Raw genomic sequence first — 15175 nt, forward strand, 5'->3', positions numbered from 1 at the left:
GGATTAATATGCTAGAGCAAGAAAGGTGATCAGAAAGAAAATGGCTTACATGGTAGTATGATAATTTCTTTCATAAAATGTTCAGTATGAGGAGAAAAATCTCAAACTATTGTTATGTTCTGTATCACATGCCATTGGCCATGTTTGCAAGAAAATCTACTTACTACTTGCATAAATGGCCCTCTCCAAAACACGTCTCTGTCTTCAGGCCAAAACTTCTTCTAACAAAGATATGTTAAAATACGAGTTCCCCGTGTATGATGTATACTTGCTTCCTGAACATATCCTGAGCATCAGACCCTTCTTATAAATTGGGTGGGAGATTCCCCAAGTTCCTTCATCAAGGGGATTTCCTCAATCTGAGAGGTCCTCTAATCAATGAAATCACAATTCTTCAATCTACAACCTTTTCTTTTTTGAACATTTAATAGATTGGAACCTATATTCCACTCCCATAAAACATCTTTACCATATGATCATTCCTGCATGGCACAAGGGCATTTTGACCCCCCTCCCCCAAAATTGTGGTGAGCAACACCCCCAGACTACAATAGGAAATATGCTATTTTGAAGGATGATACTGATCAAGAAACTTTTCTACCATTTACAAGAATGCCTTGTCCCTGTTTGAGGCAAGGAAGGAACTCAAAAGATTGTGAGATACACTCAAGACATTATTTGGGGCCAAGAAAATAAGTTTTTTATGGTGAGATTCTTTTGTTTACTCATTCTTCCATCCTTTTTGTTGACTTTGATTTTAATATGAGGGTTAGACTGTGTTCACTTCTGTAGGGAAGGGAAGGGCAGGTACTGCTTCTACTTTGAGGTTAACAGTATTGTGTTCATTGAAAATCCCAGGAATGATCAGGTTGAGGAACTACATGCTTTTGATGGGCCCGTGATTCAAGGATTCAAGGATTCAAGGATTGAAGTCTGATTCAAGGATAACTAATTATTGGTCTTCTGGTCTAAGTTCTGTCTCTTCTTGCTCTGGATACCACAGAGTGCTCCTGATCCCATCCACTTTCAGCCTTCCAGTATGCTCTGCTAATTCAGAGTTACATAACTGCAGACTTCTTTCAGTCTCAGTTTTCTACTCTTGTACTTCCAGTCTTCAAACAAGGATGGAAATGGAATTGAGATGCTGCTGTGTGCCTTTAGATATGAGCTACACTGCTGTGACATTTCTTAATGTGCTTCCTCCTTGGAAGAAGCCATGAAACATTGAAAAACATTTTTCATTCTGGTCAGAGTAGTGATGTGTACTAGAGTTGGGGATGGCTTACAAAAATTCCAGTTTACAGTGGTCCCAATTGTGGTTCTCCTTGATTGGACATTTAACCTGGATTACAACTTCTCCCTGTTACATGCTCTTTTTTAGGAACTGAATGTGTATCTTGTCCTGATTAGGTCTCTATGTTGAGCCCCATAAGTATTTTATCTGGGGATTTCCTGTTTCTGTTTAGAGGAGTTTGAGGGGAAAGTTTCTTGATGCATAATCCTTTGCTTTCCTCCTTTATTGGATCTGTGCATGTTCATGTATTAAAAAAAATTTAGATTGTTTTTTAACTTTCTCTTTTGAGAAACTTTTAACTTTTCTCTTGAAATTTTGAGTTCCAAAATTCAGTCTCTTCCAGGTAGCCACTGAGAGTACAATCAATCTGTTTTCTATTATACATGTGAAGAAATGCAATGAATATTTCCATTTTGGCCTTTTTTTTTTTGAAAAAAGAAGCTATTAAAATACTTTTCACTCAGAGTTCACTGTCTCTTGAGATGAATAGAATCTATTCATCATAAATCCTTTAGAATTCTTTTGGATCATTTTTATCATTGAGTAGCAGCTAAATTTTTCATAGATGATAATTGTAATATGGCTATTACTGTCACAATGATCCTGTTATCTTCTCACTTCACTTTGCTGATAGTCCATATAGTCTTTCCATGTCTTTCTGAAATCATCTGCCCTTTTATCATTTCTTATATTAACATAGTCTCCCATATATTCACAATCATATGCCATAAATGTGTAGTCACTTCCCAATTGATGAACATTCTCTTATTTTCTCATTCTTTAGCCCCACTATACGAGTTGCTCTATTTTTGTATTTGTAGTTCTTTTTCTGTTTTCTTTGATCACTTTTAGGTACAGGCTTAGTTGTGATATTGTTGAGTCAAAGGAAGAACCATACACAGCTGATAAGCCTTTTGTCATACTTGCAAATTTTTCTCTAGTTTGGTTCAATTACTTTACAACTTCAGCAACACTATATGAATGTGCCTGTTTTTCCAAATCCCCACCATCATTTGTCATTTCTGAGACATGAGATATGGTACCTCAGAATTGTTTTAATTTTAATTTCTCTAATAGTGATTTGGAAATTCTTTGTCTAAGATCATGATTTATACTACTGCCCTTTTGTTTTTTAACTTCAGCTTAAGTATAATCAATTCTGCTCCAGACCTTTAAGTCTGTGTCTTTTTCAAGTCAATGTCTTATAAACAACTTATTGCTGGATTCTAGTGTTTAATTCATTCTATTTTATAGATGGACTCATGCCATTCATATTCACAGTAATGGTTATTAACTGCATACTTCCATTTTATTAGTCTTCTTCTTTCATCTTTTCCCTCTTCAAAAGTCTGTTTTATTTCCAATCACTGCCTATCTTCTGCTCTTCCTTTTTGCATGCCCTTGCCGCCCCCCCCCCCAATCACTTATGCCTTTCTTTACTACTTTCTCTGTTGATCAAGAAAGATTTTCTACACCTAGCCAAGTACAAACATTGCCCTTGACTGGACCCCTCCCCTCCTCCCAGGGTAAAAATCTTCCTTTGCATGCCATCTGTTATGTGTGAAATATTTCCCATTTACCTTTCCATTGCCCCTTCTTGCAATGCATTTTTTTATCCCTTCATTTATTTTAAGAAATCATTGAATATCATTGATTCATTTTAATGTTCATCTATGCAGACTTCCTTCTAACTGCCCTTTGTGTAGTTTTTGTGCTGTGTTCCACATAGCTCTGGAGGATGTTTCCAAAGTGACATGATCTAGAAGAGATGTGCTTGCAGCTCTCCTGGTCTGCTCTCTGGTCTCTACTCAGAAAGGATCCCTTGGTCTCTGCAGTCACAAGTGCTACCCCTCCTCTTTGCCAAAGAACTGGGAACAGGACCCTTATTTTCCCTTGTGGCCAGTGTCCTTTCTGCTCTGGAACTGAGATCCAGAACTGTATGTGGACAATAGAGGTGCCAGTCTGTCTCAGTGCACCCAGTCCCAGTAAAGAGTCCCCTGTCAACCACTTGTCTAGCCCCTCCTTGACTATCATCACTGGACTGAGAGCTTCTCAAGCACCTACTTCTGTTGTTACCATCACTTCCCAAGACACACTGTTAGTTTTACTGCTGCACTCAAGGGCAGGCAAAACTTCCACTCACATACTTTTCCTACTGATCTCTGAAGTGGTTTTATTCTAACCACTTCTAACATTGTATTGGTTCTGCTACTCCAAAATGTGATAAATGGCATTCTATGTTAGAGTTGTTTTGGGGAAATGTTGGAAGACAACATCTGGGTTTGTTCTCTGTATTCTCCCTTCTTGGTTCTGCCTCCTGCTTAGATTTTTCTACTCAGGCAAGCTGAATCAACACAAAGAACTGTGGAAACAATTCTGAACTAAAGAATTGCTTTCTATGACTTGATATAACAGCAATGTTTTTCTAAATGGTCACTATATAAACAGATGAGGAATTTAATAATAATAAGAAAGAGGAAACATAGTAGATCATATAAACACTTTCCACCACTCTAGCAGTACTGTTGAGGTCTACATTTGGGGTACCTAAATGAAATTAGGGTTTAGTTGAGGTCTAGTGGCAGGTTTGGGGTACAGGGTACAGGGAGTCAAACAAAGCTCCTCTGCAACCCCCCTGGATTTGGCACAGTGGTAAAGGAGGTCTAATAGTGGGGCGAGTCCCCAATAAAAGCATTTATTGGTCCGAGAGCTAGATTGATAAAAGAGGTTTATTATTGAGTTTAGAAGTAGGAGATAGGTGAAGGTAGAGATAAGGAGGGCACTGGACAGAGGGTCCAGTGGACAGAGGGTTCTCACATGGCTAGCATGTTTGGAATCTCTGCAAAGAGGGGTTCCCAGCGTGGCCCTTTTATAATAGGAGACTTAGCTCAAGGGGCTTTTGGGTGTAGCCCCAAAGTTGGCTCAGATCAGAGTGGGGCTGGGACAAGTCCGGATCTTCTATTGGAATTCAAAGGGACCAGGACTTGTGAGTTAAAGGGTAATTTACATTATTAACTATGAGGGGGTGGGAATCTAGAAAGGAATCTTTCCCACATCAGTATCTCTCACTTTTAAACTCTAGTAGTTTAAGCCCATACTTTTGAAATTACATAGAAAGAGAATTTAAAGTGTCATAATCAGAGATATTCTTTCATAGAAAGAGAATTTAAAGTGTCATAATCAGAGATATTCTTGATTTTGTCTTTCCAGGGGTCCTCAAACTTTTTAAACAGGGGGGGCCAGTTCACTGTCCCTCAGACTGTTGGAGAGCCGGACTATAGTAAAAACAAAAACTTTGTTTTGTGAGCCTTTAAATATACTTCATAGCCCTGGGTGAAAGGGATAAATGTCCTCAGCTGCTGCATCTGGCCTGCGGGCCGTAGTTTGAGGACCCCTGCTAGACTTTCTGAAGTTGACGTCTACATGTTCCCGTCTAGATCCTTTCTGTGTCTTTCACAACAAAGCCACTTCTAATAAAGTTAAAGACTAGATTGGAAGTTCATGATGAGCTGGCCCATCCATCTTTAAAAACTTCTCATAAGAATTACTTTATTTCATTCTTTAAATTCATCTATGATGGGGATGGTAATTGATGGTGCTTCAAATCCAGTAAATACAAAGAGCCCAAATAAATGCTAACAAAGTATTTCAAGTGTTAATAAAACATTAGGGTAATTTTCAAAGACAATAGGTTGTAAATGAGTTGTTGATCAAATGCATCAGTAGAGGAAGGTTTCACATAGCCAACTCTTTATTTTGATGCAGACTTAAAGTTTTTACCTGCCTTTGTCCCATATGTCTTGAAATCATATGTTCAATTTATCAATTATAAGTAAATCCAAAAGGTAACAAGGTTAAAACTGAAAACTTTTTTTTATCATAAGTTTGTACTTCAGGTTGTACTTCATTATCCTCTACTGGATTAAAATCATTTCAGAAAAGATCTATAACATGCTTCCATATGTAGTAAAGAATCAAAGAGAAAAAAAGGGCATGACTTTTTCCTTCAAATACCTAACATTCTATTTGTTCAGTACTATAAATCAAGTTACTCTGAGCAATACACAAAAGCCTGCTCAATCCATATTGCAGCTGACCAAGAATACTTGAGTATAGTTGGGCAACAAATGTCTGTTAAAAGATAATGGGGAAGAGGCAGAGCCATGTTGAAGTAGAAAAGCCAGGAAATTAATTGTCTGAGCTCTTCCGGGTTTCCCTTAGAATCAAGATGAAATCAAGCCTCTGAGTAGATTCAGGAATAATAGCAGAACACAGAAAGAGACAAGAGTAAAAGAATTTTTCTGTGCAACAAAGCTTGGAAGGACGTCAGGAAAGGTCGATCTGTTTCTCTTGGGTGAAAGGGGATCACAGTCCAGCACAGAAGAAGAGAACATTGTACACTGTAACAGCAACATTTTGCAATTTATCAGCATTGGAAGAATTAGTCTTCTCAGCAATACAATGATCTAAAACAATAGAAAGAAATGTGGAATCTGAATGGAGATGAAAACATACTAGTTTTTTTTTTTTCTTATCCTAATACCTGAAACCAAGGACAGATTCACCTATTATGCTTCTTACCTTTAAGTCCTGGGGCAAGTAATTTCAATTTCCTGGGGCTCTGTCTGCTAAAATTTAAAACAAGGAGTTGTACTACATCTACATGTCCTCCAAGGACCTTTATATCTTTAACTATTTTATCTTAGTGTAACAATGTAGCTCTGACTGGAAAGTGGTGTGTGTGTGTGTGTGTGTGTGTGTGTGCAATTGTTGAGCAATATGGTTATAGAAAACCAGATCATGAAGAACTTTAAATTCCAAACATGGATTTGTAGTCAGTTTTCAACATATTAGGAAGTCAATAGAGTTGATTGAGGGCTAGATTATCTGACACCTGCCCTTTCCAAAATGATTTTGAATCCAGCTGAGGGAAAGATGCATCTGAGTGGAGTAGACTTGTGACAGAAGACTACCCAGGAAGCCAATGGAATAGCTCATGATGAACCTGACGGAGGTCTGTACCTAGGTAATCATGGTAAAGGAGAAAAAAATCACAGGAGAGATAAAGTGCAAATGGCAAACATTTGATAATTTTTGGCATTTGCTTGGATGTGGGAAGAATGATATGTCCATTGGTTATTGGTTGTGATTGGTTATTGGTTATTGGTTATAGTTATTGGTTGTGATAATAGGAGACTGTGAGGTAGGCAATATACAAAAAAAGTGAAACCTAAGTTAGAAATAGGGGATCTGAAAAGAGAAATATGAGAACTATTGAGTATAAGATTAATCTGCTCTATCGATGCTAATGAGTAAAATTAGCATCTAAGAAAAATTCAAAATTAATTTCTAGAAAGAGAACTAAATATTACCTTCCGAACACAAGTCAGATAATATGTGACAACATATTAAACAAAAGCTGTGGACAGATTTTGGATATTAAAAGCTATCACCTTCAGATTTGATTGCATATAGGCGGGGTGAGAAAGGAGATGATGGGCATAACATTCATATACTGAACTTGAGTGACTGAGAGTATGATGATGCCCTCTACAAGAAAAGGGAAATCAAGAATAGAGGAAACTTCAAGAGGGGAATGGTAATGAGTTCAGCTTTAGAGATATTGAGTTTGAAATGTTTATAGTGTGTCAATGGTATATGAGTGAGATCAGCACCTACCTCAATTTCCAAAGTCAGCACTGGAAAGTGCAATAAAATCACACTTTCTCACACCACCTATCCCAACACTCTCAAGAGTATGAACAGTTAACTACTTTATACATTCCTGCTACCATAGAGACCAATCAGAAAAAGTGCTTTATGACATCACCCACACACAGAATTGGCTGTTGGAAGCGCTGCCCAATGACAATTGGTTATGTTATGTTACTCATCAGAGTTATTCAGTTTCAAAAATATTAAAATTTTCTTACCAGAAGCATGCATTTTTATGAACATAATTAAGTTTTTCTATTTTTCTCATTTACTTTCTATACTTCTGCTGAAGGCAGTTTTGCATTAGGAATGAAAACTGAATGGGTTACTTTCTGTATATTGCACCACATGTGTGATCAAAGTCTTTTAAAAGAACGTGAAATAATTCTCTCAAATTGTTTCTGTGGACCTAAAGTTTTAGAACAGAATGCTGTTTCTTAGGAACGAAAGAATTGTTGCTACAAGTAAAGATAAACCCATAGGGAAAATATTAAGCATTTTATTATGAAATTCACTGTCTGAAAGACATTATTTCTGTGCCCAAGATAGAGCAGAAGAGGAACTGTCATGTCAAAAGACAACAAGGATTAATAAGTTTTTAAGAGCAAAAGGGATGAAAAGTATCAGAGTCTAAACAACTAGAATCTTTCTCTTCTGAGGAAATATTTCATGAAATGGTTGTTTTATTCAAAGTTAGAAAAAAGGAAAAAAGTTAAATAAATTTATCTAGAATCTCTTCATATATCAGAAAATCAAGATAGAAAAATATGAAATGGACAATGTAAAATAGCAAATATTGAAGAGATAAAATGAATTATTCTTATCTATGATACTCATGTGTGGAGTATCCCAACATGGGAAATGAACATGAAATCCAGCATTACCTACAAAAATTCTAAAATACCAACATCAAAGGAACAATGGTAAAACATCTTAAAGAATCCAATGTGAAGAAACAATCACCTGATTCTCAAGAAAGTACAAGTGAAAGTGATGGGGGTGAAACTGTGTCCACTTTAATCTGTAAAATAATCACTCTGAAATTGTGTCCCCTTTGATTCCGGGTCTCCTAGACTCCAGAGAGTCCAGGAGAAAGCATATTTTCCAAACTGGGCCTTTCTAAGGCAAATCACCCCCTAATTGGTCTTTTGGGTAGCCAGCACCCCATTTAGGAAGCCTTCAAAAGTGATTTTCATTCAATTGGAGATCTAGGCTTCATAATGAGTGGCTGAAACTCCAAGAGAAGTATCTAGGCCTGGGGGCATTGGCTTTCTTTTCAACTGGGAGCTTTATCTTCAGACTTCTATAAAGGACAATTCTAAACTCCATTTATTTATTTATTTATTTATTTTTTTTGCAGAAGTCCGAAGTAGGAATTATTCTTCTGCCAAGGAACCTCTCTCTCCTCTTGGCACAGCTGCCTACCAGGACTCTTGCCCACTGTAACAGCAGTCTATTCTCTTTGTCACTCATTGTAATGTCCAGGATAGCTCTCTGGAGGGAATCAGGATGGGTCTTGATCTTTAGGTGGAGAAGTGATGAAGGCAGGAGAGCCACCAAAAAGATGGTCAAAGATGGAGTCTAGAATCTGGAGTCTGGAAGCTTGAAGTTTTCTGTATGTCTGAGACTCCTTCAGTATCTCAGTATGATTACATCACTAATGCACACTGAGCATGGACAACCATTACATCACCATATCATTTTAAGTATATGTTTAGGGAACTATTATCTCACACTGAGTAGGTGCTTAACTATAAGCACTCTGCTGTTCTTGATTCAAGTATACCTATCCATAGTTCTGGCCCTCTACATCTCCCTCTTTCTTTTGTTTTAGAACACAAGCGGTCATGCCCTCCCTGACTTTTCAGGAAGGGAGATGAAAACACCAAAGGGAAATGGGGAATCAAACCAGATATTGTTAGTGGGTTTCCTCTGGGCTGAAGGGTCTTACTTGAAACAGGTATACATAAATTTATCAGCATGGGAGGTATTACACAAGCATGTAGCAATATAACTCAGGCTAGTAGTGATGTAACAAACAACATGAATCAACATAAAGATATAACAAACAATATGAATATACATGTCCATAAGTCCTAGAAGGAGGATATATAAATAGTAATCATACATATGCCTCCTTCAGCCACCAAGACAGCCTAAAACCAAACTACTGTCCATTACTTGTCAGGGAATCCAATGATTCCTGCAAATTTTGAAGTCCTGCATCAGTTGCACGCTCAGTGTGCTGTAGTGATATAATCGTATTGAGGTATTTAAGGGAGTCTCAGACACAGAAGACACTCTCTCAGCCACAGACACAGACACAGAGAAGATTTGGGACTCCATCTTTGACCACCCTCATGGTGGCTCTTCTGCCTTCATCACTTCTCTACCTAAAGACTCAGGTCAGTTCTGAGACCCTCCAGAGAGCTAGTCTGGACATTCCATTTTGGTGGCCAAATGTGGGGCCCTAGAAACTCAGGGCCTTGCAAAGCAGTGCACAAAGCTATTCCACTGAGGATTGTAAGCTCACTGGAGGAGTCCCTGTGACCCACAAATAGGGTGAGCATAAAAGCAGACAAGCAGGAAATTTTGGTAAGGGCTAAACTAGTCACTTTCGTTTTTCAGGTGAAATGGGGCAAGTACTAAGAAAAGAGCCTCCCCCACCCCAAGAGGAGTGTGTAGAATGCATAATTAGGTTAATAAAGAAGTAAGGTTTGTTGGTAATTTGGAAGCAGATCACTGGACTCTTAAATATATTAGAGTGCACATCTGCTTGGCTCTCTAAGGAAGAAAAATAAGAGCCAGATATGTGGAAACTAGTGGGAGAGAAACTAAAGGAACATTACAAAGCTAAGGGTCCTGATTCAAGTCCTAAGGAAAAATTCTTTATGTACAACATAATACAATTGGCTTTAAATGAGCCCACAAATTCTAAAACAAGGAAAAATTTTAATGTGGACAGCCAGACAAGGAAGTAACGGGAGAAAGAGTGGGAGGGGGTATGGTACTGACAAAGCAGCTAAAAGGGATGGAGAGTTAGACAAGAAAGGAATTAAGTACAGTGTTGATGAACTTAAAGAGTTCGGTGCTTCTCATGTTCACAGCTCAGTTTCACTTCCTTTATGCCTAGGCAGGCACCCTTAGGGCATTCCCCATCTTCTGACCCTCCTTCCTCAATTTAGCCTTCCTGTGTGGAGGGATTTAGGAGGAGTGGGAGGATCAGTGACAACATCAGCACCACCCATGCAGCAGCTTTGTCCACTCCCTATAACACATTTACAAAAGGCATTAGTTAAAGCTACAGAGGAAGGACAGGATACACCTAATTTGAGACTCTACATCATCTTATGTTAAGATGGTATTACACTAGTACTACAGAAGGATGCTCCTTTAGAGGAGATCATAAGATGCTGTGCCACAGTGGGCACAAATACCTTTTATATCCAGGCTAGGATGCAGATTTTTCAAGATCTGAACATGGGAAGACAGGGTCCCTCTTGGCAAGGGACTTCCAGAGAGACTTGTCAATGTTTTCAATGTGGTAAAGTAGGGCATTTGAAAGTTCAATATTGTCATAAAGAGAGAGTAAAAAAAAACAGGGTAGGAGAACAAGACTCCAAACCCCATGTCCAAAATGCAACAAGAGCTTCCATTGGTTATCAGAATGTAGGCTTTCTCCTGCTAAGACCAAGGCCTGTCCAGAGATCCTCGAGAAAACTAGCCTGGACATTACAACTCAGAAGTATGCCTTCCTAGCAAAGCTGACTTCTTGGTGCCAATAAAACTTCCCTTTGCCATTCAAACTTTTTGGATTTGTGAATTCTTTTCACATTGGACCTGCACCTCTGACCAAAAAGGGGATTCCCACAACTCTCTGCACTGCCACTAGAACAGCATCAAAAGGTTGCAATAAGACGAAGCAACCCTCACACATGGAATATTATTTACTTTTGAGACAGAGTCTGCTTCTGTGGTTCTGATTTTCATGTTTATCATTTGAGTATAAACATTTTCAGAGCAGTATCCTTATTTTTCTGACCATAGCTTGGGACAGTGGGTATTACATGGCAAGCATTTAGGCACTATTCATTGATTAATCATTCTACTTGAGAAATTTTCCTTTTTTATTTCTGTGATCATGCATGCAATGTCTATATCTTCAACGTGACCTGATGTATAAAACAAATTCCCCCAAACCCTGATGAGCTGCATATCCAAGAGGAGGCTATCAAAACATTAAAAAAGAATAGTTCTCAAAAATAAAAGAAAGTAAAACTCATGAAAATTGTTTTTTTGAGTCAAATAGAAGGAATCCTAATCCTTCAACTAAGGGAAGATAGAGCACTGATGAGCATGAACTTTGTGATCTCTGATATGTATTAACTGTGAAGTCATAAGCAAGACACTGAACTCTTCTGGGCCAATTTTTCCTAAAAAAGAACATGAGTTGAATTGCATGTCATCTGAGGATATGTTCTATAAACACAGCAGCTCATGATAGCAATGAATCTCTCATCCTGGGAAATGTATGTTTGGAAGGGAATGGCTCACCTGAGTAGAAGGCTGGACCTGTTATGATCAGTTCCCATTTAAAGATAATGAGTTGAGACACACTTGTGGCAGGCCAGTTCACCATCAGATTATTGTAATAGTGAAGAATGAAGGTGTTTAAAGCTCATTTTTGAAAATATAAGTAGACTATATATATATATATATATATATATATATGGAAAATATAAGAGGGTAAATGGTAATGAGTGGAGCTTTAGAAATACTAAGTTTAAAATGCATAAGGTTTATCAATGGAAAATTAGTGAGATCAGCACCTACACCTCAGTTTCCAAAGCCAGTTCTAAAAAGTGCAACAAAATCATACCTTCTCAACTGAAGATACAAAATACTATGAACAGTAAAATCCATACCTCCTCCTATTCCAACACTTTCCGCAGGAATAATGGTCACTAACTACTCTGCCCACTCTTGGTACCATAGAGACTAATCAGAAAAAGACCTTTATGTTACCCACATGTAGAATTGGCTATTGGGAGTAGTGCTTAATGAATGATTGGTTGTGTTTTATATTATGCTATGTTATGTTATGTTTTATTGTTATGGTATGTGATCCATCAGTGTTATCCATTTTCAAAAATTTTAAAATTTTCTTATCATAGGAATTTCATGTATATAATAAGTTTTTTGAATTTTTCTCATTTGTTTTCTGTCACTTTTATTGAATTTTCTTGTGCATTGGTGACAAAAATTGAATGGGTTACTTTCTGTATACTGTATCACATGTGTGACAAAAAGTCTTTCAAGTCAACATGGAATAAACTTTTCTCAGATTGTTTCTAGGAATAATCTATTTGACTAATAGGGCTGAATCTCTATGTTCTTCTAATGATCATATATATGATAAGATCAGAAAATATAAAAGTAAGATTAAAAAAACTTACCACCACTATCACTAGAAGAATCTTCTTTGTTTTCTGGAGTCTTGCACATGTTGACTTCCCTTGAACAAATAATGAGAGTTTTTGAATATAAATCCTCATAAAATATCAAAATGTGTGAATGAGCAGTTTTGATAAAAAAAAAAAAAAAACAAGCATTTCTATCACCAAACTTGCAAGGATCTTGGACGATGAATTGATAAAATTGAGGAAAACTTATTCTAACTCTTTTCAATAATATTTTACCTTTCAGAACCAATTAATCACCAAATGTAGCCTGTCTTTTTTATCATTTTATATTTATATTTTTGTTATATGAGAGGGTAAAATATAAGTTTCTGGTTTTCACAAAAACTAACTGGGTGGGGCTTTGTAGAAATTCAAAGGAACTGGCAATGGAAAGATAGCCCACAAAAGAGCTTTGGTGTAAAAATGAACAAATGTGAAATACAATGGAAGTCTTTGTTTTTAATAGCAAATATGATTATGTTATGTGGTGGAATGAGCTTTTTTAAAGAATAAATTATAAGTGCATTAGAATTGTTAAACATTTTTCAGAAAAAGAATATCTGATCTGTGTAGCTGCCTATTGTAATTAATTAAAAATTGAAGTGCCAATAAATTATGTAACTAGGTCATAATCAGAGAATAAGGACCCATCAGTAATTCAGGGAGAAGAGGGGTGTTTACAATTCTACTTCAAACAATTGTACCCCAGGGAATGTGACAATTGTAAAGACCTTGTAATTGTTTACTATATGAAGAAATGCCCATTATTTCAGACCTTCAAAAATTAGAAGGACAGAGATGTTACATATTATAATCCCCTTTGCAACAACATCTACTCCTTAATTTGCATGTATTCTTAGGTACTTTTAATGACCAAAGAAACTCACTAAAGTATAAACTCACCATGCTTGATGGTCACGTATATTTTCCAGCTTTATCATATTGTCACTTTTTTGTAGATTCTTATCAATTTGTATATTTGTAATATCAACTTCAGGTTCATCTACAAAAATAAAAAACAAGATAAAAGCATCTAAATAATTTAAAGCTCTAAGAAATGTGAGGCTATTTCCTAAAACAGTAGGTTTTTAAAGAGCTATTGAGTGATGACTTAATACAAGTAGATCCTGTGCCAGGAGTTCTGTACATTCATGCAAGGATATCTTTTTACCAAAAGAGAAATAATAATAGCAGAAATTATTTTTATTTAGCAATTATTATGATATAAACTTCAGAGGAGGAAGAGCCAAAAAGGCAAAGTAGAATGAGAAACCAGCCAAAGTCTCCCAACATTCCCCTCCAGAAAATTTAAAAGTAAGACCTTGATTGAAATTCTGGAGTATGAGACGATGAAACTTTTCTAGCAGAAGACAATAATGACAGAGGTAGGAGAAGTCTGTGACACTGAATTGAGACATGGCCCAAAGTACACTCATTAGAGGTGGGTCCTGGAGATGTCAGTTATTCCATGTGAAAATAGAAGCCAGAAAAAAGGAGCTACAGCAACTAGTAGTTTTAGTCACTGTCTGGATGAAAGATTGTTCAACAACAAGCCTTACTTTAGCCATGAGAATGGATACTGCTGATATGGGAGTAGAGTAGTCTTCAGATTTTTCAATAAAAGGTTATTTTTTGATAAATGTTCATGAGTTGAAAACTCATTGTGATTAGAAATGATTCATGTACATATGGGGAGTTTTAACAATTTCTGATAATCTGTCAGAAACTTCATCTAGTTTTTGTGATTATTTTAAGTGTTTTATTGAATTTTAATTGAGTCCTAAAAATTGGTTGAATGACTATATATTATAAAGTCTGAAATGATGAAAAGAAAATTTTAAACTCACCTGAGTCATTATTGTGGGTGATCTCACTGTTTTTCATAGTTATCTGCATATTACCATCATTGTAATCACTAGAATATAAACGTAATACATCTCAACATAATTGAAAATTTAAAAATTATAAATAGGCTATATTGTTATGAATAAAAAGAATTATTTTTATAATTGCTTTTTCACCTCAAGAAGGGACTTTTCAAAGGAACCCATTGAAATTTTGGGAAAATCAGTCGATATCTCTCCAAAAATTGTTTGAAAACTCTGATCCTATATTAATTTCCATTCCTACTTGCATCTTATTGGTGAAAAGTTAAATCAGTTTGTGAATATGGGACACCACCCCAATCAGGATGTTTAGAAATCCAATTCAAAGAATTAAACAAGGGAGAAAAAGACATGGAAGTATGACTTACCATAAAACAAATCATAGGAAACAATGAAAAAGGTTACTTTAACTGTCAGATCTCACAAGGTTATGAGTATGGTTTTAGGGTTATGAGTATGGTTTTAGAAGGTTAAAAGAATTGGATTTTGAGACAGAGAATGATAATAATAGACTAGAGAATGAAGGTAGGACAAAATATATGGCTACTAGCAAGTCAGACTTTTTAAAAAAACTGAAGCCCTCCAAATTTAAATGATTCATGCATATTCTTCTAGAGAGTAGAAACAATGCCCCTTGATTAAGGAATTATGTGGATTCCTTTATAATGTCTGCTTGCAAATTTATTACTAAATGAGACACTTTATTCACCTTGAGTCCTCAGCATCTGTCCGTATATATTGGAGAGAAGACAATGAACTTGATTGGTAAAAAGGTGTTTCTTCTTCAAGGAAGTCTTCATTCTCAATTCCACTTGACT

The 15175-nt window shown here is 36.5% G+C and overlaps 1 protein-coding gene across 4 annotated transcripts in view; it reads right to left on the reverse strand.

Annotated features, from left to right (window-relative positions):
• LOC100933390 overlaps positions 1-15175 on the reverse strand; it is a 47773-nt gene that overhangs the window by 21253 nt on the left and 11345 nt on the right. For all 4 annotated transcript variants that reach the window (XM_031959539.1, XM_031959538.1, XM_031959536.1 and 1 more), the window contains exons 6-8: positions 14319-14386; positions 13375-13474; positions 12466-12524 (exon numbers count right to left, since the gene is read on the reverse strand). In XM_031959539.1, coding sequence (XP_031815399.1) covers positions 12466-12524; positions 13375-13474; positions 14319-14386 — 227 coding nt within the window. The remainder of the gene's footprint in view (positions 1-12465; positions 12525-13374; positions 13475-14318; positions 14387-15175) is intronic.

Source organism: Sarcophilus harrisii, chromosome 3, assembly GCF_902635505.1.
Source record: "Sarcophilus harrisii chromosome 3, mSarHar1.11, whole genome shotgun sequence".
Lineage (NCBI taxonomy): Eukaryota > Metazoa > Chordata > Mammalia > Dasyuromorphia > Dasyuridae > Sarcophilus > Sarcophilus harrisii.